This window comes from Taudactylus pleione, unplaced genomic scaffold (assembly GCF_031769625.1).
Source record: "Taudactylus pleione unplaced genomic scaffold, aTauple2 ptg000019l, whole genome shotgun sequence".
NCBI classification, from domain to species: Eukaryota; Metazoa; Chordata; class Amphibia; order Anura; family Myobatrachidae; genus Taudactylus; species Taudactylus pleione.
Genome location: NW_028284421.1, coordinates 10,623,632 through 10,650,000, shown reverse-complemented (window position 1 = coordinate 10,650,000; position 26,369 = coordinate 10,623,632). Strand labels below are relative to the sequence as shown.

At 43.2% G+C, this 26,369-nt stretch overlaps 1 protein-coding gene across 3 annotated transcripts in view; it reads left to right on the top strand.

Annotated features, from left to right (window-relative positions):
* LRRC49 (leucine rich repeat containing 49) overlaps positions 1–26,369 on the top strand; it is a 167,527-nt gene that overhangs the window by 89,882 nt on the left and 51,276 nt on the right. For all 3 annotated transcript variants that reach the window (XM_088443365.1, XM_088443375.1, XM_088443355.1), the window contains 2 exons: positions 10,870–11,017; positions 22,705–22,788. In XM_088443365.1, the coding sequence (XP_088299491.1) occupies positions 10,870–11,017; positions 22,705–22,788 (232 nt within the window). The remainder of the gene's footprint in view (positions 1–10,869; positions 11,018–22,704; positions 22,789–26,369) is intronic.

Below are 26,369 nucleotides of genomic sequence, written 5' to 3'. Positions count from 1 at the left end.
TTCAGGGACATGCCCAATTGCTATGTGGGGTAACAGGTACATGCCTCCTCTTTTGTCTCCAATGGTTTGACTCGTGGGGACTTCATTTTAGGTCCCCACTGTGCTAGATGTCCCACCGGTGTTGGTGTGCTGTCCACCCCAAGTCCCCAGAAAGATAGAATTGCAAGAGCACACACACACACACACACACACACACACACTATTGTGTATAGGAAACTGTAAAGTGAAAGGCCGGGTCCTGGGGGCCGCTTAGGCCATCCCCACACCATCTCTTCAGCACCATCTTCCTGTGTTTCACAAGTATCAGCTCCCCCCCGCATCTCACCAGCGCAATTCCAGTGTCTTCACTCTAACACCACCCCTTGTGTCTCTCCAGCTTACCTCCTTGTGTCCTTCCAGCATCTCCCTGCCCCTGTGTTCCCCACCATCAGCGCCCTGCCCCTGTGTCCCCAACCAGCACCTCCCCGATTCCTCTCCCACCAGTAGCTTATCCCCCCCGTGTCCCTTTAGAGCAGCTCCCAACCTCTGTGTCTGCTCTCCCACCAGCATCTTGGCCCCACAAAGTGAGTGACATAAGGGGGGGGATGGAAGGCGGAGGAGGAGGCAGAACATGGAGCCGGAAACCGGGGCAGGTTGGCGGCCGCTGCCAGACAGAGTGGCCATCTGTCTGTGGTATTTCTGTGCAGTGGCGTGGTAGAGGTGGAACTAGTTCCACCTACCATTAGAGGTGATAGAACTCAGTTCCACCCTGTTCCAGCCCACTTTAACCGCTGGGTTGCAAGAGAAAACCAGATATGTTACTGGTAGTGAATTACTTACACTGATCACTCTGGAGGCACAACAAGGCCATCTATTAAGGTGCATGCACATGTAACGATTTTTTGAACGATTTAACTATAACGACATCGTTATCGTTCAATCGTTGAAAAGATTGTTCAGTTTCTGAGTTAGAACAATGAATGATTATCGTTCATGCGCGTTCCCGTTTGCAGTTCATTCTGACTGACCAACTGAACGATTTTCATTAAGGGAAGTTACAAAAATCGTTTGTAGTTCAAAAAATCGATCATTACACTATAAAAAATGTGACAGAAAATCATTTTTAAAATCGTTGGTAACATAATCTGTGTGTGTATGCAGCTTAAATATTTAATCTCCATCATATAATAACAAACAGTGGGCACTTTACAGAAGTAGCACCAAATGGTACCTGTAATCAGGAGCGTATTAAGAGAGGAGGGGGCCCCCTCCTTTCTACCTGGTGGCTGGCAGCGCACTGACCACGGTCCACAGCAGTAGACTCTGGGCACTAGTCTGTGCCCAGAGTCTACTGCCGCGACAGCCATTTTCCAGGCGGTTTTTGAAGTTCTGCTACAGCCAACGCTGGAGATTTCAGAGAGGTAAGTATTAAAAACTATGGGTGCAGGGTGTGTGGTGTGCCCCCCCCCCTGCACTCTGCACCTATTATAGATACACCCCTCCATGTAATGTATATATTTTGATAATTTTTAAATAATGTGCTCAAACTACTGACCAAACGCAACATCTGTGTGGATTATTTTCATGTTTGAGAAATGTTTCTCCTAATCAAGTTTATGCTGTTTTAATCATTTCATTGTTCTCCCTGCATATTATATGCCACATTCATATGAACTAAGAACATAACTGCTGTAACTGTTGGAACTGTTATTGGTAAATGTCACCCCTCTAAATAACATGATATATAATTCTTCAAATGATAAGTTAAAACCATCTTCTATACATTCTGAACGTAACAAAAAAAAAAATTAGTTTTCTCTTTATTAATATTACATTACCGTGTAACACACTGAGGGGGTCATTCAGTCCCGCTCGTGAGCGCAGGACGCTCGCAAGCGGGTTGATGTTCCCCCACTGCTCCGTCGTGCGCATGCGCGAGACCCGGCGAGCGACAGGCTCTCTATCGCTCTGGGTCTCGCACCAAAGGGGGCGTGCTGTCGATGTTGATTGACAGCATGCCCCCTTTGGTGGGGGTGCCGGGGGCGTGCCTGCCAGACGGAGGCGTTCCCATGGGAACGCCTACCGTCTGAAGCCAGCCCCACTGACATCACTAGTGATGTCAGTGGGAGTGATTTTGGCTCTGATAGAGCCAAAATCACTCCAGGGCTTGCGGCAGCGAGACCCTACCGCAGGGTCTCCGTCGCAAGCCCGATGGTCGCTATGGTCATGACCATCGCGACCATCATCATGGACGCTCGCATATGCTGTGGGTGGCCAGGAGGCCGCTCCATTTTCAGGGAGGAGAGCGTTCGGCTCTGAATCAGGCCCTGAAACCGCGTACTGTCATCATATCAGATTGAGGAGACGGTAACCATTGTTTACCTTTTTACCACCAGATCACATGCAAATGTTTGGACACATGTGTTACATGCAGAGCTTTGATAAGGAGATGCTATGATAAATGAAGAGACACAGAGCTGTGATTGCGATACATAGCTGTGATAAATAAAGATATGAAGAGTTCTGTTAAATAAGCGGTGCAGAGCTGTGATAAATAAGCGATGAAGAGTTCTGTTAAATAAGCGGTGCAGAGCTGTGATAAATAAGCGGTGCAGAGCTGTGATAAATAAGCGGTGTAGAGCTGTGATAACTAAGCGGTACAGAGCTGTGATAAATAAGCGGTGCAGAGCTGTGATAAATAAGCGGTGCAGAGCTGTGATAAATAAGCGGTGCAGAGCTGTGATAAATAAGCGATGCAGAGCTGTGATAAATAAGCGGTGCAGAGCTGTGATAAATAAGCGGTGCAGAGCTGTGATAAATAAGCAATGCAGAGCTGTGATAAATAAGCGAGGCAGAGTTGTGATAAATAAGCGGTGCAGAGCTGTGATATATAAGCGGTGCAGAGCTGTGATAAATAAGCGATGCAGAGCTGTGATAAATGAGCGATGCAGAGCTGTGATAAATAAAGCGATGCAGAGTTGTGATAAATAAGCGAGGCAGAGTTGTGATAAATAAGCGAGGCAGAGCTCTGATAAATAAAGCGATGCAGAGCTCTGATAAATAAGCGAGGCAGAGCTGTGATAAATAAGCGAGGCAGGGCTGTGATAAATAAAGCGATGCAGAGCTGTGATAACTGAGCGAGGCAGAGCTGTGATAAATAAGCGATGCAGAGCTGTGATAAATGAGCGATGCAGAGCTGTGATAAATAAAGCGATGCAGAGTTGTGATAAATAAGCGAGGCAGAGCTCTGATAAATAAAGCGATGCAGAGCTCTGATAAATAAGCGAGGCAGAGCTGTGATAAATAAGCGAGGCAGGGCTGTGATAAATAAAGCGATGCAGAGCTGTGATAACTGAGCGAGGCAGAGCTGTGATAAATAAGCGAGGCAGAGCTGTGATAAATAAGCGGTGTAGAGCTGTGATAACTAAGCGGTACAGAGCTGTGATAAATAAGCGGTGCAGAGCTGTGATAAATAAGCGGTGCAGAGCTGTGATAAATAAGCGGTGCAGAGCTGTGATAAATAAGCGATGCAGAGCTGTGATAAATAAGCGGTGCAGAGCTGTGATAAATAAGCGGTGCAGAGCTGTGATAAATAAGCAATGCAGAGCTGTGATAAATAAGCGAGGCAGAGTTGTGATAAATAAGCGGTGCAGAGCTGTGATATATAAGCGGTGCAGAGCTGTGATAAATAAGCGATGCAGAGCTGTGATAAATGAGCGATGCAGAGCTGTGATAAATAAAGCGATGCAGAGTTGTGATAAATAAGCGAGGCAGAGTTGTGATAAATAAGCGAGGCAGAGCTCTGATAAATAAAGCGATGCAGAGCTCTGATAAATAAGCGAGGCAGAGCTGTGATAAATAAGCGAGGCAGGGCTGTGATAAATAAAGCGATGCAGAGCTGTGATAACTGAGCGGTGCAGAGCTGTGATAAATAAGCGATGCAGAGCTGTGATAAATGAGCGATGCAGAGCTGTGATAAATAAAGCGATGCAGAGTTGTGATAAATAAGCGAGGCAGAGCTCTGATAAATAAAGCGATGCAGAGCTCTGATAAATAAGCGAGGCAGAGCTGTGATAAATAAGCGAGGCAGGGCTGTGATAAATAAAGCGATGCAGAGCTGTGATAACTGAGCGAGGCAGAGCTGTGATAAATAAGCGAGGCAGAGCTGTGATAAATAAGCGAGGCAGAGCTGTGATAAATAAGCGAGGCAGAGCTGTGATAAATAAGCGAGGCAGAGCTGTGATAAATAAGCGAGGCAGAGCTGTGATAAATAAGCGAGGCAGAGCTGTGATAAATAAAGCGATGCAGAGCTATGATAAATAAAGTGATGCAGTGATGTGATAAAGTGATGCAAAGATGTGATAAATAAAGTAGAGATGTGCATGGATCCCTATGTTTTGGTTCAAATTCATCATCATGTTTTGGTTTTGCCAAAACCAACCTCAAATGTTTTGGATCTGGATTTAAAATAAAAAAATAAAAACAGCTTAAATCATGTAATTTGGACCTGTTTTTGTTCCTACAGTTTTATTAACCTCAATAACATTAATTTACAGTCTTATCCAGCCAATTTTGACCACCTCACAGCTCACAATACTAAATTAAGTGACAGAGCAGCGGTGCAAACACATGGCAGTTTAAAAGAATATAGCACATCTATGAAACATGGTGGCACAGCAGTAGCAGACAGGATGACAGTTTAATTAATTATACGACCCCATAGAAAGAATGTTTTCATTAATCAAGAACTAGATCACAGGCCCGAGGGCAGTACAGGTAAATTGAGGTGGAGTATGTAGTGGAAAGCAGGTAAAGGATTGATTCTACATAAAAATAATGAAATTTGTCATGTGGAGCAAATTATTAAACCAAAAGCATCCAAATGTGAGTTTTCATCCTGCAATTGCAAACTGATCCATACAGCTATTCACAGGCTCAGGAATCAGGACAATACAAGAGATTCAAATGGCTTTGCGAGAGACAGAAGACTGTCATCAGTGCCCACCAAAAATACAGGGCCTGATTCACTACATATCGCTATTCTGTTTATACGCACGCAACGCATTTGCTAATATCAGCGGTGATATGTAAATGTTTGCATTCGCATTGTGATCGCAGCCTGACATAAGGACGCCCACTTCCCCTTACTCACTTCCATATACTTTGGCAACATAGTGAAACAATCGGTAACATCGAGTAACATCGGACCCATATGCAGTTAAAGCAGGTCGGACCTCACTCAGGAATTGCTTACTTCAGTGCATGCTATGAGGCCTCTGGGCCTGATTCAGAGCCGGACGCTATTTGCGCTCGCTCGTTCAGAAAATAGGGGTGGCTATTCAAATGAACCGTTCGCTCTTTGCGGTCTGTTCACGCCTCTATGTCTGAACGAGCGAACAAAACTTGCGGTCGTTTTTTGAAAAAGTACGCCCCCTGGCCGCTCGCATCCTACGTCATGTCCGCTATTTATTAGATTAATCGAGTACATCGACCAGGGTATGAACTGCTCGCTATTCTTGTGGTTGGTGTTTGCTACCACAATTTTGCGAGCAGTTCTGGCTATAAAATAACCCAGTGACGTGGTCAATGTCGCTGCTGTATTAATTATGCACAACCTTAAAACACCCGTTTTGACCTTTTAAGCACGCCTGCGTTCAGATCTCCACTCCCCGTTTTCAAGCACCTTCCCATGTTACCACCAACATACGCCTCCTCCTGTCACTCAAAATAGCAGGCATTCGCTATTTTGCAAGCACACGATTTGCGGCCGCACTGACTGGTTCGCGCATGCGTATTACGATCCGTACGCATGCGCAGTTGGGCAAACATCGCTCGGAGCGAACGAGCGGCCGCTTATGAGCGGCTCTGAATCAGGCCCTCAGGCTGTTTATGGTATTGCAGTGGCTAATTTATGCACGCCCATGCAACGCCATTGAAACGCACTGGCATGCCTGCGTTCGCCCGACCACCCCCCTGTCACTACCCACAAACGTTTCCTGTCTATCACTCTGCCATGAGTCTGCATATCCTCTGCGATTATGGTCCCAATCGCAGCATCTGGCTCATGCATGCACACTGCAATGCATGCACAATGCAAATTAAAATCATCCAATTGCATGCAAATAAGCAACTGTGGCCCTGATTCAGAGCCGGACGCTCTGGCAGAGCGCTCGCTCTGAATCAGGGCCGTCCCTGCTCCTTTTTGGAGCGGCCTCCCGGCCGCTCGCATAGCTGTGGGTGGCCACCCACAGCTATAGCGAGCGGCCAAAATGATTGTCGCGATGGTCAAGATCATCGCGACCATCGGGCTTGCGACGAGACCCTGCGGTAGGGTCTCGCTGCCGCAAGCCCAGGAGTGCTTTTGGCTCTATCATCTAGTGATGTCAGTGGGGCCGGACCCAGACAGTAGGCGTTCCCATGGGAACGCCTCCGTCTGGGCAGCCACGCCCCTGGCACGCTCACCAAAGGGGGTGTGCTGTCAATCACCATCGACAGCATGCCCCCTTTGGTGCAAGACCCTTAACGACGGCTTGGCCGTCGTTATTCGGGTCTTGCGCATGCGCACGACGGAGTCGCCTCCGTCGTTGCCATGCGCACTTGGGCACCATCGACCCACTTGCGAGTGCTCAGCGCTCGCGAGCGGGTCAGAATCAGGCCCTGTGTTCCTTGCTGAATCAGCCCACAGCCCATAACAAAAAGAAGAGCAGAGCACGATGGAATTGTCCTTGGGAATTATGTTGTATATTAAAAAGGACATGCACGTTTAACAAACCACTTCAGCACAGGGACTGCCACTTTTATGGCTAAAGTGCTTTGTTTGTCTGGGCCCCCACAAAACAAGCTACCAATGGGCTTAAGGCAGCTAACAGTGTTGTTAATCTGCTCTACAGTTGAAAGATGTCATTCTTATCCTCACCCTCAGCAGTGTTAATATCATCACACATTCCAGCTCATCCCCACTGGCATCCACCATTACTGAAGTCTCTGTACTTTAATGTAATTGGCAGCTAAGGTCTTCCTTATGGAATTTGTAGTTAATTTTAATGAACATCAGTTTTTCCACATTTTTAATAAGTACCCTCCTACAACAATTTCTCACAAGGTTCCCAGCTGTGCTAAACACTCTTTACGAGAACACATTGGAGGGTGGGCAGTTTGAGTAAAGCAAAGCTACTTTGTACAAGGGGCTCCAAGTTGCCTTTTTTCCTCCCAGTACTTAAAGGAACTGTGTGACATGCTAATTTGTACATTGTCATGAAAATAATTCTCCACCATTCTGTTGATGTCATGGTAGAGATGTCAATAATTTTAGGCAATTATTTTAGGCCTGACCAGATGTCGTAATGTTGTTGTTTCACTCTAGTGCGCTAAGTTGAATACTTTTCATCACCAGTGGGTCTCTCTCAGCAGTATTTACAGAAGAAACTGAAGTAGGAGACATTGTCGTGTCATGTGCCACTTGAGCTAACAACTTGCTTGCAAGGAGCTCTTTGCATCTCTTAAGATCAGTGTCAGTCAGAAAGAAAGACACTACACACAACATAAACCTAGGATCAAGCATAGTTGCCCAAATGTAGTGTTCCATTTGCAAGATGTTGACAACCCTTTCGTCCTAGTGACGCGAAGAAAGAACTTGATCTACAAGTCCAACATACTTAGCAGAATCGCTTAATTTCATCTCCTCCTTCAGTTTCTCTAGCTACTTTTCCAGTAATTTCATTGAGGGAATCACCTGACGCAGACTGGCAGTGTCTGAACTCGCTTCTTTGGTTACTACTTAAAATGGTTTCAGTAGCTTGCATAAATCGGAAAGTATTCTCCACTGTGCTACACTAAGGTACATTCCCCCTCCTCTCCCTATGTCATGGTTTGTTGTATAGGTCTAGCTTCTTGCTGTTCTTCCATGTGCTGAAGCAAATAAAGGGTGGAATTCCACCTGGTTACTGCCTCTTGCTTAAGCTGGTAGCATGGCATATGGAACTATACTTGCAGCTGCTGCAATCTTCTACATGTGGTTGCTGAATGACGAAAATGTCCAGAAATTCTTCAGGCCACAGACAGCATCTCCTGCACGCATCTGTCATTGAAAAAAAAAATTCTGAACCACTAAGTTTATTTTGTGCACAAAACATGGGACATGTTCAAATTCACCCAGATGTGATGCTCTCATAATGGACCTCATTCAGAGGCGGTCGTTAGTCAAGCGGTCGCACTGAATCAGGGCGGCCGCTTGCATCCTGAACGACCACCTCCTTGACGATCGTTAAGCTGTGGGTTACCACCCACAGCTTAACGACCGACCAGGTTGATGGTCACGATGGTGCTCACCATCGCGACCATTGGGGCTTACGACCAGACCCTAAGGTTGGGTCTGGGTACTCGTAAGCCCCAGGGAGCTTTCTGCTCTGATGGAGCAGGAAGCTCCCCACTGACATCACTGATGATGTCAGTGTGGCCGCCCACAAAACGGTAGGCGTTCGTTAAGGAACGCCTCAGTTTTGGAAACCACCCCCCCGGCCCGCCTACCAAACGGGGCCAGCTGTCGATCGACATCGACAACTTCCCCTTTGGTAGCGAGCTCCGGAGCGTCAAAGTTTCTCTGTCGCTCTGGGGCTTGCGCACGCGCAGTGTGGCCGCTGCGCGTGCGCAGGACTAACCATCGAGTCAGTTACGAGCGCATCGGCGCCTGCGACCAACTCTGAATGAGGTCCAATTTTACTTGAGTTATCAGAAGTTACAAATCATGAGGAGAGTCCTACAGGTGTAAGCCATCTTGCTTTGACATCCCTGAGTTTTTCTAACAGGTTGACACTGGTATGCCTTTTAGTGAAGCTGGTGATAGAGAGAGTAGCCTGTCTGGGAATGAGCTAGTGTTGTGTGTTAGATACTGCTGCTGCTGAAGGCGATAACCCACCCAGTGGGCTGTCACAGTCATGTAATCTTTAGTTTGACCAGTACTGCTTATATCTGTGGTTAAGTGGATAGTGGGTACAATGGCATTTTCTAGGCCAAGAATTAGGTTTTATTAACCTCCAAGTACAGGCGAGGATTTGCTGTTCTGCTAAAATGGAATTGAGGTGGAATTTGGTAGCGGGGACACAGGACCTCAATTAACTGTTTAAAACCAGATGCACTGATGTAAGATATTGGATGCAGATCTAATGCTTTATAACCGTCATAGCTTCAGTGATCCGCTGTGCAACTGGATGGGAGCATTCATATTGCTTCCACTTGCAAAGGATTGCTTCACAGTCAGTTGAAACTTCTAGTCTTCTTGGTCCCCTTCTGGGATGAAGATTCAGCAGCAGCAGCAGCCCCAGGGCACAAGGATTCTTCTGGGGAATCCTGGCTAGGGGAGGGGTCGGTTAACTATCGCAAATTGGATGCAGGAGGACTAATCAATGAGGAGATTGATGATGAAGGTGTTGGCGTTGGAGGTTGCATGTGCTGGATCTATCCATTTTGCTGCAACCTGATGCGGGACTGCTTGGTGTATATATATATACACTGCTTATATATACATATATAACAGTGTGTATATGTGTGTGTGTGTGTGTGTGTATATATATATATATATATATATATATATATATATAAATACACACACCGTTTTGAAGGCCTTTTTTTGATATTGGTGTAAATTTTTTTTGACTCTTGCTAAATCCTCGGAGTGCCGCTGTTTATTTCAAAACTGTACCTACTATACATTTATACATTCAGGAGGCTCCTGAGTCCATTGTTGGTGTGATCGGGCAAGTTCCAGGCTGCTTTATACATATATATATATATATATATATATATATATATATATATATATATATATAAAATAAAAAAAATAAATAATCATTTTATAGGGAAAAACACTGATTTCACACATTCATTCAAATCCAGCATTTAAATGTATTTGACTAAATAGAGAATCTTCTAACCATAGAAATTATATAATATTGCATTATATTGTTAATTCAACAACAATGTAGAAAAGAAGATGACCCAATATTTAGATGTTATTTAATTCAATAGTTTCATTTAAACCAAAGGGGTTAAAAGCCAGTATGCCTCCCTTTTACATAATATATTAAAATAATCCCCATTCCTCTCCGTAACTTTAAATTGTTCAATAGCTTTTACTGTAATGTTACTAATGTTACCTTCATCACAACCAATAACATGCTCCGGAAGATTGTGTCATATTTTCATTCAGAATATTTCTTCAATGTTCAAGAAATCTTTTGTTTGCTATGAAAAGTAAATAAGATATATTTTTTTCATTTAAAATATTTTTATGGAAGCATTGAGTGTTACATTGAGGAGCCTACAGATAAAACCATAGGATGGCCATCAGTTTAATGATTACATAGATGCTTCAAAATAATGGCAAATAAATCACTATTTCACATCAGTATAAAACAAACGCTGTGCATTTTGGAGCTGAATAATGTACACAAAATAATGAAAAGATTTATATTCCAGTAGGTTGCCATGTTAAGAGGAATTAGCTTCTCAAACAAAAAGGTGACTGACAACTTTCCAGACTTGCTCTGCAAAGATAGACAATTTGGACTGGTGGGTTCAAAATCTGGTTAGACAAATTATGTCATAACAACAGCTCAGTTTACGTCAGTTTCAGCTTTTTGACCTAACCCTGGAAAGGGTTTTAGCAGTCTGTAAATGAGAGGCGGGGTATTTCTTACTTATTTAACATGAATTTAGTAGAAATTCACGTTATCACATAACAGTTTGTGGTCCTTTTTAAGTAAATTTTTAGTCTTGTACAGGGGTCTTACTAAAATTATTTCATCATAATATTCCTGTTATATGGCATGTCACATTTATTACAGTAAAATATAATTATGTAGCCTAATCTGCTCTGTTTATATCCTTTCACAGTATCAATGACATCTTGTGCCTTGCTGACTCAACATCGCTTACAGATGTTACACTTGATGGCAACCCTATAACTCAAGAGCCATGGTACCGTCAAACCATTCTGGGACATATGCTGCAGCTGCGACAGCTGGATATGAAGAGAATTACAGTAAGGACCTATGTTTAATTACATAAGCAATGATGCACAGATTGGTGTCACACACTTGTACCAGGCAAACTCTCTTGTAGTAATAGAGCCAGCAGTGTATGTCCAAGTAAGTTACTGGAAAACAGGAAGTTTTTTTCATAGCGTTGGCATAATAAAGGGCTCTTAGAGGAGAAACTCCCCCTTGTAAATGCAACTAGACCTGTTGTAAATGAAAGGAAGAAATCAAGATTTCCTGCATGTTTCAGTTGGATCTCTCTAAAGGTTTGGTTCCCAAAGAAATCACAGATCATGCCTACGTGTATAAATCAAATGTCTTTATTGTATAAAGATTAGTTACAGCATAGATACTGGGATTTACTCTTTTTATAGCAGAAGTACAATTGTTACAGGTATCATTGATTTATTTGTGGGGTTATTTGTTATATTGTGCAATATTTGGAGATCTTTTCTTTGGAAATTGTACACAAATCTTAAAACAAGATGGTACTGCCTGCATGGAACAGAGTAGCTCAGTTATTAAAGTGACGTAACTGGAGACAGCCTATATCCTCTTGCTGTTTATGGTATAAAAGATAGACTGTAAAAAGGTCGACAGAGTCTAGATAAACACCAGATGTTAGACAGGCAATAGGTCGACAGGGACAAAAGATTGACAAGGACAAAAGTTAGACACAGTAAAGGTCGACATGGAAGAAAGTCAACAGTTACTAATGGTCGACATTGTCAAAAGTTTGACATGAAAATGGTTGCTACCCAAATGGTCAACACGTTTATTTTTTCTAACCCTAATCTTCACCCTAACCCTCCCCATGGTGCCTAACTCTCCCTCCTGGTGCCTAACCCTAACCGTCGGGATAATTGACTGACCCTAAACGTCCCTTCTAGTGCCTAACCCTCCAGTAAGTGCCTAACCATCAATCAGATTAAAGAAATGTGCACACACTGCATAACAGTGATAAATGGATGTCCTGGAGGCATAGGTTTGATTCGTGTCAGGGCCCTAGCTAGGGTAGAGCGGCCGGTGCCATCGAACAGAGCACCACTGGTCAGGGGGCGGTGTTTGGGCCTGTACAATTTCTGTTTATTATCATTCTCACTTGTAGCTTCCTCTTATTTCATCCCCAGCATCTCCTGGCCTCCCCTATCTCTTCTCTGGTCCTTCCCCATGAGGCCATTCCCCTTTTTTGGGTGCATTATGTTCCTCTGAAAAATTAGGGGGGCGCCAATGCTCTTTCTGGCACAGGGTACCAAAAAGTCTAGTTGCGACTCTGATTCTTGTAATGTTGATCAAGTAGCTTTGGAGTCAATCCTATTCCATGCGAAGGGTGCGAATTGCTGTTGTAACAGCGCTAAAATGCCTGCAACGGACCGGCACCTCGCACCCTTCGCGGCCCGCTCCGAGCCCGAATTCACTTAATTTTGCTCGGAGCCCTATGGGACTGCAAGCACTTTTAAGCGCATCCGGGCTGCCGTCAAGCGCGGACGCTGTGACGATGACTTGCACCCGCGAGAACATTGCATGGAATAGGATTGACCCCTTTGTCTCCCAAAAACTAGATTTTTTTTATTCATCTGGGTAAGGATATTGTGTTTGAAACTCGGCACAGTACTGTGCAAAATTGTATGTTCTGTGTAAAGCCTGATTCCATAATATATGTAAAGTGTTATCATCCCTGTTCAGAATGCCTGTTACACTGAATCTCTAAAGAAAGGTAACACAAACATAAACATTGTATTATAGTGAAAATTACTTAAAATTAGTGCACCTAAAAAACTACTGCTTCTATAAAAGCAAATAGGTGACACTTTCAAATACCTTATGAAATGAAGATGAAATAATAAATGTTGCTCTTACAGCGCTTTGATGGTTTCTTTTTGTTCCACAATCCAAAATACATTTCAAATAAAATAATATATTAATAGGGGTATTCAATATGGGAGCGAAAGCATCGTTTTTGCGTTAATATCGCACTTTTGACGTCATTATCGCAGGTTTGACTTTTACACCGTATTCAATTTCAAAGACTTATCGCAGGTTCGAAAAGTCTTTGATCAAAAACGGGGATAACTTTTCACCATTGAATAGGTGTCGAAAAAAAGTGCAGAATTGGGGTTTAGGGGTGCAGGCTTAAAAAAAATAGCCTGCACCCCTGTGAATGACATTTAAAAAAGAACTGTGTCAAAAAAAGTTTTAAAAAAAAATAGGGACACCCCAAAAAATTAATTTAAAAATTGGGGTGAAAAAAAAAAAAAATGGGAAAAAATTGTTTAACAATAGGGAAATAGGTTCAGGGCTATTCTGCAAGTATGTGGCAGATGTTTTCTAGAATAGATTTATAGCGGCAGGTGCACAATTGCAGAATTTTTAAAAACTTACTTTAGGGACATCAAAATATGCTAGTACTCATTTTCGCACCCCAAATTTGATGGGACCACTTAAAAAAATGAAAAAAAATAACCTAAGTGCTCTTCTGCATCACTTCTTCAATGTCGGGAAAAAACACCTGCTGCGGCTATTTAAATCCCCGACTTTCAATTACAGGCTAAAACGGGGGTACCCATAGTGATCCCCCATGTTTTTACAACTTTAGGGGGGTCCTACAATTTTTTTAAGGAAAAATTCGTAACTTTACGCAAATCCAACTTCGGAGTCTCCCGTTTTCGTTAATTTCATATTGAATACGGGGATAAGCGGGTGCGCGCCCGATACTTTAACGCAGGTAAAAACTCCGATATGAAACGTAAACTTCGACAGCGAAGATTGTTTCATATTGAATACCCCTCTTAGTGTAATAAAAACCAGAGATGTGCGGTTCAGTTCTCTTGAGGAGATCCGGATAAATCCGAGTCGCGGTTCTGATCTTCCAGCAGTTTGGAATTTGGATTTTAAATCCGAATTTTGGTTTTTGGATTGCAAAAATGACATGTTTTTAGCTGTTTCAAACTTTTTATCATTGTGAGATGTGAGATGCTTTCAGTGGGCGTCTCTAAGCACTGGATGGCAGATGAGTCAGCGCACTGAGCCATGCAGTAGACTCTGGGCACTAGTAGACTCTAGCATTTTGCCGGAGTCTACTGCACATCCACAGGTCACTGGGGAGATATGAAGCGGAAGCCATTTTCCCAGTGATTTCCCTACTGCGCATGTGCAAAACTTAGGGAAAATGGGCGTTGCACCATTTGCCAGTGATTTGTACAGTGCTGCTGATGCGGGACTCCGGAGAGGAAGTATTAAATAAATGGGTGCAGGGTGTTGGCCCCCCAGGACCCAGGGGCACATGTGCACCGCACACCCGTCACCCATTTTAGATACGCCCCTGAGTGTATTGCATCAATGTACTACATTACAGTCAGGGCCGTTTCTAGGGGCAGGCGACCCGTGCAATCGCACGGGGCGCGTCGCCTCCGACCCCTGCTGCAGAAACAGCCTGTGAACTGCCGGACCCCCGCTGAGATTCAGTTACCAGCGGGCGCCCGGCAGAGCAGAGCAGCCGGAGTCAGAGGCTCCAGCTTCCGGCTCCCCCAGTGTGCACTATGGGAGGATGTCATGACGTCTTTCCCATAGTGCAGAGGAGCAGCCGAGCGGAGCGGGGCTGAAGGTAATTATTAGTTTTTTGGGTTTTTTTGTGCAGGCAGCTTTTACTAGGGACAATACTTGGGGGGGGGGGGGGCGTCTGCTGGGGGCGGCACTACCACTGGGGGCACCCAGGCACAGCTACTAGGGACATTACAAGGGGGGCACTTCTACTGGGGGAGACACCACTACTGGGGGCACCCGGGCACTACTACTAGGGACATTACAAGGGGGGCACTTCTACTGGGGGAGGCACTACTACTGGGGACATTACTCTGGGGGCACTTCTGCTGGGGGAGACACTACCACTGGGGGCACCCGGGCACAGCTACTAGGGACATTACAAGGGGGGCACTTCTACTGGGGGAGACACCACTACTGGGGGCATTCGGGCACTACTACTAGGGACATTACAAGGGGGGCACTTCTACTGGGGGAGGCACTACCACTGGGGGGCACCTGGGCACTACTACTGGGGACATTACTCTGGGGGCACTTCTGCTGGGGGAGACGCTACCACTGGGGGCACCCGGGCACAGCTACTAGGGACATTACAAGGGGGGCACTTCTACTGGGGGAGACACCACTACTGGGGGCACCCGGGCACTACTACTAGGGACATTACAAGGGGGGCACTTCTACTGGGGGAGGCACTACTACTGGGGGCACCCGGGCACTACTACTGGGGGCACCCGGGCACTACTACTGGGGACATTACTCTGGGGGCACTTCTGCTGGGTGCATTGCTTAGGAGGCACCACTACTGGGGGGCATTACTCAGGGCCCAGGGGCACTACTACTGGGGGCACTACTACTTGGGGCTTTACTACTTGGGGCACTACTACAAAGGGAGCATTGCTATTAGGGGCACTAATACAGGGGCATTAATACTGGGGAATTTATACAGGGGACACTACTACAGGGGGCATTACTATTGGGGGCAATACAACTGGGGACACTACTACTGGGGCACTACCACAGGGACCATTACTATTGGGAGCATGACTACAGGGGGCACTACTAATGGGGGCATGGTATATGGGGCACCGCTCCTGGGGGCACTACTACTGGGGTGCACTGCACAAAGGGCACAACTACTGTGGGCTCTACATAAGTTGCACTACCACTGTGGGCACTGCATAAGGGGCATAAATACTGTGGGCACTGCATAAGGGGCATAAATACAGGGGACACTGCATATGGGGACAACTACAGGGGGCACTGCATAATGGGCACTTTTGCCTGAGAGCCAGTGGGGGGGAAGCCTAAGACCTGTCGGGATGGAATGGCAAGAGAGGGGGCTGGAATGAAGTATGTATTATGTGAATCTTGTTTTTTCAATGTGTTTTATATGGTTCTGGATTTAATAATGTATTTGAGGTGGATGTGGTTTTAAAATATAGTTTGTGCCTCTGGCTTTTCCAATATATTTTATGTGGAAGTGGTTTGTTTCAGTATATTTTATGTGGAGCTGGCTTGTATTTTCAATGTGCTGGGTTCGCTCCCAACGCGACTAAAAATGGGTGTGATGCAAGGTCATACTTCTTGATTTGGCTACATATATTTTTCAGCGCTTTGCCTCTGACAGGTTAGCCACCCCTGTACTCAATAGTCACAGTGGCTGACATTCTGAGGTCTTTCGAGATCACTCTCCCTTACTGTGATACCACACCCCTCTCATGATGAGGCCACGCCCACTCCGCAATATTACTGCTTCTGGGGGGGGGGGGGGGCGCATTTTGACTGCTCGCACTGGGAGGCTCAGACCCTAGAAACTGCCCTGATTACAGTTCTATATCATCAACTATATTTTAGTTATTTAAGTAACATGAAATATTGTTTCCTAAAATATGACCTATGTTGTAGATTGTAGTATGTTAAAATCGATGGACACATTCGGACCTTACACAATTATCGGGCAGGACACTCCCATAGCCTCTTTATAACACTTATGTTCTTTGGTGGGACAGGGAGTTGCCTCGTACAGGAGCCGAATATCAGCTCTCTCTTTGAAAATAAATAGTGAGTTTACTACTTTTTCCAGTAACTGGTGTGAATATCCCTATACATGGTTCTCTAATGCCATCACTACTGCGTCTTTTTACGCCGATACCATGAGATAATATGAAAATGTCATGGCCACCCAGATATGTATTGAGTACCCACCATCGGCTTAGCAAATCCAAGCGACTGCATAAAAAGTCGCAGCATCTGTCAACAGAACTAATATGCCTGCACCAGTGAAACAGCGTAAAAAGACAAAGTCGCTGGATAGGAAACGCCTATTAAATGGTTTTGACACGCTCTTGTTATTTAAACTACCCCTACTTTACCACCCATTAACAACCACAAATGGTCCCTAACTGTCAATGACTCTGCATCTAAATCCTCTCTGCCAGCGACATTGCAGAGGCATCGGGACACATGTACCATATGAATGAACTGTAATAATAACATCGTCCAACTGCGTAAGTAACAGCATAGCATACAACTCTGAATCAGGCCCATAGTGTGCTATGAGTATGTATCTAGGGTTGTCGTAAAGAAATTAGTATAAAGTTGTAGTTGAAGCATAATTATGTATGGCGAGGGTCACTTGTATCGGACCTGTCATTTGACTTTTTACAGAGACTGCTTTCTTTTTTCTCAGCTTTGCTTCTGACTTTTCTTATAGTCTACTAGATACTTAGAATTAGTATCTTTATAACAAAAGAATTGGTATAAAGTAGCAGATTAAGCATGGTGAGAGTCACTTGTGTCAGATCTGTGTTTTGCCTTTTAACTCTTGTGTACTTTGGGCCTGATTCAGTACAGATCGCAACTGCAAACACGATTATGCACGCAGTCTCACTGCAAAGATGATAATGTCTGCGATCGCTATGCCATACGCAGCCTAACATAAGGACGCCCACCTTACCTTACACACATCCGTAATACTTATCAAGACTGCGAAACCATCGGTAACATTGAGTACCATCGCAGCCTCACGCTCACTTTCACAAGGTCTGCATACACACTAGACTATTTTGAACAATATGTTGTTCCGATGCGTTGGAATCGGGCATATCGTCTAGTGTGTTACTCACCTTTAGGGCCTGATTCTGAGATGGACACAGTGTCGATATTTGTGACATTGCAGCAAGAGAGCTCTCTGCATGTCTGAAGACCCCCCTATGCCTGCCGCATGTTAGACTTACTCAGAAGGCAGATGGCTGCCTGATCTGTGTTCGATATTTGCAGTTTTTTGCGTGAGGGGCGGATGTTAGATCATACATGCCTACTCTCCTGGGAGTCGCGGGAGGCTCCTGATTTTTCCGGTAACCCCCCCACCCCCAGAGAAGTGGGCGGATCTCCCGCATCCCACCCACTTCCTAGTGAAGTGGGCAGGATGGGGAGATTTTCCAAGAAATTTGCGGGTCCGTGGGAAGGGGCAGGGCTTAATGACGCGAATCATGTAATTTAGCCCCACCCCCTCCTCATGGACCCACATATCACAGGATTTCCTGTAAAGGGCGGGAGGCTAATAATGCCTATAGCCTGGCCCCGCCCCTCGAAGCTGAGAACACCAGGTTTTCTCCGGCTGCTCCCGGAAAGGACTATTTAAAAGTCAGTAAGTATGTGTTGCATGCTTTCAGTGGGTGTTTTTTAAGCACTGGATGACAAGTAAGTCATTAGCATATTTTCGTAATTGCGATCTGTGAGAGATCGAAGTTGCAATTGTATTAGCGTACATCTTTGAATCAGGCCCTTAGCCCACTTATAGTGTACTAGGTACTTAGGGTTAATGTTTTGACACGGCTAAGTAGCAACATCTGTGGCGCTCTAAATGGGGCTATTTGGAGCGATTTGAGGATAGGTGTTTATGGCTATGTCTGTATATAGGCCCTGTGGGAAGGTGTTTAGGATAACAAGCTTATACATTTCCGCTCTGAAACTGTCTGGGTCCAGCGACTTCTTGTTGTGAAATGCTTTGGTTACCGCCAGTGCTTTTGCCTCAGTTTTTGATCGTCTCAGAGTCTAAAGCTGGGTACACATTAGCCAAAGTGTACCCAGCACGATATCGCCGGTGACAGAATGCGGCATGTGCATACACACTTGCCGACGCTGGGGGGGAGGTACGTGTCATCGTCGGCGACATCGCCCGTCGGCCCTGCGGTAGCGCGCATATCATGGTAACACACTAGACGATATACCCGATATGTCACTCCGATCCGTGGGATCCAATGCCATATCATCTAGTGTGTACCCAGAGCCGTAACTAGACTTTTTGGTGCCCTATGCCAGAAAGATCATTGACCCGCCCCTCCCCCCCCTCCCGTATTTTTCAAATAGGGACATAAGACGAAACATACAAAAAAAGGGCCATGGCCTCATGGGGAAGGACCAGGGAAGAGATATAGGGGAGGCCAGGAGATGCTGGGGATAAAAGAAAAAAGAAGTGAGAATGATAATAAACAAAAAATGTTAGGCCCGAACAGTGCCCCCTACGGTCGCACTACCCTAGTTATGGCCCTGTGTGTACCCAACTTTAGGTGAAGCATATTTCTTCTTCTACCAGTCATCTTCAACAGATGTATATAAGAGGCAGAATTGTGAAATACTTTCTAGACTTGTTACCTCTCAGAGCCGGCAAGTCTGAATCTGTACAGCATGAGAGTCTGCTTTGTCCCAGCCTGGCCAAAAGTCCCCCACACTTGTTTCCCCATTAAAAAAAAATATTATTTCAAATTGGTCAGTTTCCTATAAATAGGTTCCTTCACAAAAGGGAAATGTTTAACCCTAATAGTTTGCTCTACATTCTTTCACGAGAATTGTACTACAGGTTGAGTCTTCTATATCCAAAATACTTGGGACAAAGGGTATTTTGGATACCAGAATATTCCGTATTTTGGAGTATTTGCATACCATATTGAAATGTGTCAGGAATAGGGCCCAAATCTAAACACAGAATGCTTTTATGATTCATATAAACCTTATACACACAGTCTGAAAGTAATTTTATACAATACTTTCAATTGTGGTTCAAACAAAGTTTGTGTACATACTTTAAATTTATTTATGTTTCATATACACCTTATACACAAAGCCTATAGGTCATTTTATACTTTATTTTTAATAATTTTGTGTCTTAAACAAAGTTTGTGTACATTGAACCATCAAAAAGCAAAGGTTTCACCATCTCAGTCATGCTGAAAATATTCCGTATTTCGGAATATTTGAATATGGGAGACTCAACCTGTAATGACAACTCTTTATATTTCGGCCTTCCGTCTGTTTATCTCCAACATGTCATTGTATCATCAGAAAGTGTTGCTAATGTTTGCTGCCCTAGTTAATGATGACACTGCTCTGCATTGTATAGAGTTATTGCCTGAAAGCTGCCTGGTGGTTTGTCCATCGGCAATTTAAATAAACCGCTCTGATGATGCAAATACATGACTGGAAATCCCAAAAGTCAACCAGGAAGATACATCGATGTATATTGTAAAAATGGGGGTGGAAGGAGAAGAGAGATGTGTGCAATCCAATAAATCACTTATGGAAAAATATCTTTACAGATTTGTAGCTCTGAATTATCTAATAATTGCCGAGCCATTGTTTTTATACTAATACATGGACATTTTACTATATCTCCCGGCGACTGCGACATTTGCATATTTTGCATAGTAGCTGCGTACATACTGTAGATGCAGCTTCAACACCATTAGCATACTTTTCTGGATCAGGACCAATGCTTTTACCTTAGCATGTTACTGTTAGTTTTAGAGGTCTTGGATATTGTGTTTGGTGAAACACCAGATGGCAGTAAAGAGCTGTAACACAACTGCACTGAATTTTATTTAAATAAAATATATAATTCCATTTCTGAAGTTACTGTACATTATCCCTCTATTTATGAAGTTACTGTTTTTGCAGGATGCAGTTATATTCAGGATCCTGGTGCAAATTGGATGTTATGTCGAAAAATGTATAATTGTTAAGAATTTTAAACAATAAATGAGTTAATAGAACACAACTTGAAACAATGGTAACCACAAAGCCCAAAATAGTGAAACATTATATATCTAATAAGCATGAACTGTTTTTACTCACACATTCAGACAAAAATACATTTAAACGACAATTGTCAGCAAATAAGGTCAAGACACAGATAAAGTTTTGACCTTTTTTGTCTCTTTTTTTTTTTTTTATTTAGAAATGTAATTTAATACAAACAAAATAAAAAAATGAGCACTTTAACAAATGATACCTATACAGAAGAAGATAATATGAATAGACATATTTGGATGATGTCATACAGCAGGGACTATAAGAGGGCTTATATATATAAAAAATAATAATAAAAAGGCCACAGATACACTCCTGAAGGCTGCATTGGGGACCTGGGTCAGAAGTTGGACAGACCAACCATTTTGTATACACAGCACAATTTAAATTAGTGTGTGTTTCGGTATGTTTCCATGCTATGATCAAAGAAGTAGGTGTCTAGCTCAAGAGCGCAACCAGCAGGGGTTAAAGTGGGCAGGAACGGGGTGGAACTGAGTTCCGTCACCTCTAATAGTAGGTGGAACTAGTTCCACCTCCACCAAGTCCCTGCACAGGAGTCCCACAGACACAGAGCCACTCACTGTCTGCCTAGGGAGGCTCATTTTCTACAGAGAAACCAGCATATAGGTAAGGAAAGAATCAAGCAAGGCAAATACATAGGGGCTGCAAAAAAACATTGGGCATCCAAGTGACAGACTAGTTTTTGAGGACCCCATAAAAAAAACACAGAGGCACGGCAGAAAAATAACACTGATGATAAAGAACATTTTTATTTATTTTTAAGTGATCTAACATTGTAGTCTCAGCTGATGGCAGGAGTGCTGAAAAACATCTAAAATGTATTTCACACTGTCATAGCCCCCAAAGCTTCTGGGGGCCTAGGCCACCCATTCACTTTACCGTTTCCTATACACAACAGTGTTTGTGTGAGAGATGAGTTCCATCACCTCTCCAGGACCACTTTAAGCTCTGGCAACCAGTAACAAGTTTATGGTGTAAGGCAGTGGTATCCAAACTGTGTGCCGTGGCACCCTGGGGTGCCTCAGGGCACTTGCAGGGGTGCCTTGGGTTGGTGGTCCAGTACCAAATAAAATAAATTTTATTCAGTGTGATAGGCAAAACAAGTGCTAATGGCTGCCAATCAAAGAATGTGTGGACAAAAAGAAGTGCAGCCCTGTTAACCACCTCATAACAGAACCTAAGGGTGACATAGAAGCACAATTTACTTCATTTATTTTTTTTATTAATTTCTCAATAAGAAACTTTTTGCTCAAGGGTGCCATGGAAAAAAAAAATTCTGATACTCTAGGGCGCCGTGAGTCAAAAAAGTTTGGGAACCACTGGTATAAGGAATAATGTGTCCACCACATTCGCTTTTGTGAGCAAAATGTGTAATGACTGTTTAGTACATTTTATTCACTAAATGTATTGGAAAAACATAGAAGATTGTCTGCAAAATTCCAAAATAACAAAGTCCAACACAATTATATATTATATTGTCTCCAAACTGTAAGACTTTCTAACAGCACCTCATAAATCTTTTCTCACATTTTTAACAGCAGTTTTGTATTATTTAAGTTGTCCCAAATGACGTCATGGGAAGGAATCTCAGCGATCTTTATTATACACTCGTGAAAGTGCTTCTCAGGTATAATGCGTTTGTGGCCTGTGTAGTTATGGAGGAGATGTTACCGGGAGTTGGCGCCTGCAATATTGATTTTATTTTTCATAAATTCCGTATTTATACCCACATTTTCTAGAGAACAGGTAATGAAATGTAGCATTTTATTAATAATCCTTTTTTTTAATTATTATTTTTGCAGATGTACTGTTACACAGCTTTGACTTCTATTATGGTGAACAATAACATTTCTGTGAAGTTTAACTTTTTTCAGAATGCATTGAAAGAGTCACCAATGAACTGCGTGAGAGTCGCTATATGTCATAAGTTGTCGTCATGTTTCCTTTCATCCTGTTTGTAAAAAATATGTCATTTATATAAATTTGATTAAAAAAAACCAGTACAATAGGTTAGCAAAATATACATATTTTTTTTTTTTTTTAGGAAGAAGAAAGACGTTCTGCATCTGTTCTTGCAAGAAAAGAAGAAGAGCGGAAGCGTGAAAGCCATAAGCAAGCCTTACTAAAGGTAAGCACTGTCATGAAAGTATTTCAAGGCAAATTGAATATTTCACTCATCAAGTTTCAACCATTCAGCCCACCCGTAAACCGTTATCAGGAAACAACTTGTCTACAGTTGCACCATGCTTCACTCAGTATTTGGCATTCTGCCCATTTTTTTTTTACAAATATAAGGTTTTACAATTTACTTTTTTTTTTTCATTTAATTAGGACAAGACCTCTCATTCTTTTAGGTTTAATATAATTTGCTCTCAAAGTTTAGATAAGATGCATTGTAACTTTCACATGTTCCTCATTTCCCAGTTCCATCCTTTGTGCAGATCTGTGGTGTATTGATTGTGAAGCAAACCTATAATGATCTCCAGGTGCAAGTTTTATGCTATATATGTTCAATGGTTTCTTTCTTTCTTCGACATATAGGGCCGTATTCAATTAGCGGCGAAAAGTCAGAATCCGCGGAAAAGTATCGCCGATGACGTAATTTCGCCAGGTGGAAACTTTCCACCATATTCAATTGCAAAGACTTTTTGCGTACGTGATAAGTCAATGCAATGTAATAGGCTGAAAAGTTTTGCCTATGAATAGCAGGCGGAAAAAAGTGCAGAATTGGGGTTTTGGAGTGCAAACGTTGGAAAACCACTCTGCACCCTTGGGACAGCCCCTCAAAGGATAACTGGATTAACAAAAAAACTTTAAAAAAGTAAGGAACACCCTAAAAAAAGACTTTGAAAATGGGGGTGAAAAAGTTCAAAATTGGGGTACAAACATAAAAAGTAGCGAAATGGACTTCTTGGGGGTCCTCAAGTATGGGACAAGTGTATTTAGGATTGCAGAACCTTGCAGCAGGTGCGTTTTTTACAGTTTTTAAAACTTCACTTTAGGGACTTCAAAATATGTTTGCACCCATTTTCAAGTACACCAAATTTGACAGGACTACTTATTTTGAACAAAAAATACTGCTTAATGCTATGCTTCACCACTTCTGCAAAGACGCTAGTAAGGAGCTACTGTATTGTCACAACTTAAGTACCCTAAATAGCTTTATTTGGGCTATTCGGGGGCATCGCTATTGAACCCCAATGTCAGTGCATCTTTTGGGGGGTGTCAGGCTGATTTCCCCGTTTTTGACAGAACTTTCCACCTGTTACAGTTTCGCCTGGTTCCGTTTTCGCGTCCTTTGGAATTTAATAGGGCGAAAAGCGGGAGAAAGTCATTTAGCCAAAAACAAGCGATGTAGGCGGAAAGTCGAACAGGGAAAACTTTTCCGACTTTTCGCCTCAAAGTTAATACAGGCCATAGAAGCAAAGTTGTGTTCTTAGACAGTAGGATTCTAGAATATTTTTGAACATTAATACCTGCTGAGTAAATTATGATTATTTAAGGCAGTTACACTAGAAATGAGGGATGATGGGGCTGCATTTCTTTGGAGAAGGGCACATTTGGTAGTGATCTGGGAAAATGTAGATATGAGTCTGTTTAGGATCAATGTTATATCAGTTAGCAAATGTAACTTTTGAAATTATGCCAACAGTAAAGCATCCTGAGACCATTCATGTGTTTGGTTGCTTCTCAGCCAAGGGAGTGGGCTCACTCACAATTTTGCCTAAGAACACAGCCATGAATAAAGAATGTTTAAAAAACATTCTCCAAGAGCAACTTCTCCCAACCATCCAAGAACAGTTTGGTGACGAACAATGCCTTTTCCAGCATGATGGGGCACTTTGCCATAAGGCAAAAGTGATAACGAAGTGGCTCGGGGAACAAAACATCGAAATTTTGGGTCCATTGCCAGGAAACTCCCCAGACCTTAATCCCATTGAGAACTTGTGGTCAATCCTCAAGAGGTGGGTGGACAAATAAAAACCTACAGATTCTGACAAACTCCAAGCATTGATTAGGCAAGAATGGGGGCGGCCATCAGTCAGTATGTGGCCCAGAAGTTGAGTGACAGCATGCCAGGGCAAATTGCAGAGGTCTTGATAAAGAAGGGTTAACACTGCAAATATTGACTATTTGCATAAACTTAATGTAATTGTCAATAAAAGCCTTTGACACTTATGAAATGCTTGTAATTTTACTTCAGTATACCATAGTAACATCTGACAAATAGGTCTAAAAACTCTTAAGCAGCAACTTTGTGAAAACCAATGCTTGTGTCATTCTCAAAACTTTTGGCCATGGCTGTTTAGTCCTTTGCTTGTAAAATAAATTGAGCTTTCCCTATTGGCGATCATAATAAGTAAGCGGTATATTATATTTCCTTATTGGTGGACTATAGAATGGTCTGTCAAGATAATTGCGGCTATATGATCAGCATTACCTGCAATAATAGTTCTTAATGTGTTTCACTTCTTGCATGCACATTCATCAGAAGGATCTCTGCATAAACTCAACTATGAGTAGCCATATGCTCAACTCTGAATAGCCTGCAATCCACACCACACCATGGGAACACTTTTCCTACATGTGAACGCCCATTTACACTCATGCAGCCGCAGGTAGAGATGCAGCTGAGTTGCGTACGATTGTGTATCGCCAGTAGTTGCTCAGAGTTGCATATGCTTGGCAGTGCAAAGAACTGCTCACAAAACAATTATAGATACAACTTGAAGTCAGGCCCAATGTAACTTATCCTGGAAAGGAAACTGTTTTATCATCCCAAATTAAATATATACTAGGTTCAACTGATGAGATGAGGTGGAGCCCTCCCATTTACTACTAATGTATACGGCAGCGATTGTCCTCTCTTGGAGCTGCAAGATATAGGTCCCAGAACAATAGCAATATCATAAATATTCTTCCTTTATCTGATGGCCAGAAACTCATACCAGTTGCCACAGTACCTTTGGGAATCTTATATTGATGTCAACTGTCTGATGGCCTGTTTGACACCTGCAAGTAGCATACATTGGATGGAGGACCTGTCAAGTTTGTGAATAAGTATAATTTACTTAGTGTCTTATACAGCACCTGCTAAAGAGCACACACTCATTGCCGTGAGTAAGCTTCAGTTCCAGCATCATGCACACTCCTGGGCAACTTTCTGTAGTGTAGCACAGAGGTGTTGCAGTAGAAAGTCGCCAGTGAGCAGACATGACTCTTGTACCCATTAATTTTAGTATTTGATCACTCAGGTTAAGATCAATATAAATACAGATGCTATTAATAAAAATAGACAACTGTGTGTATTAAGGCGGGTATCCACTAATAGGTATACAAACGAGAGCACGATTACGACATTCCAGTCGTGCTCTCGTTTGTATATCTAGTGATGTGTCTAGACTGAACATTCACTCGTTTAGTCCAGGCACATCCCTCATCCCCGCACATGCTGAACCTGACGAGATAGTCAGGTTGACCAGCATGTACGGGCGATGTCGGGTGTCGGAAGCGACCAGTGGGCATGCGCATCGCTGGTCGCTTCCGACCAAAACATGCACGATGCATGCGCGATTTACAAGCGATTGTACGATAACAAAGTCGTTATCGTGCAATCGCTTGTTAAAATCGCCTAATGGATACCCCCCTTTACTGAGCTGAATAGGAAAAACATATTGACAGTGTTCATACACTATTAAATATGTCCAC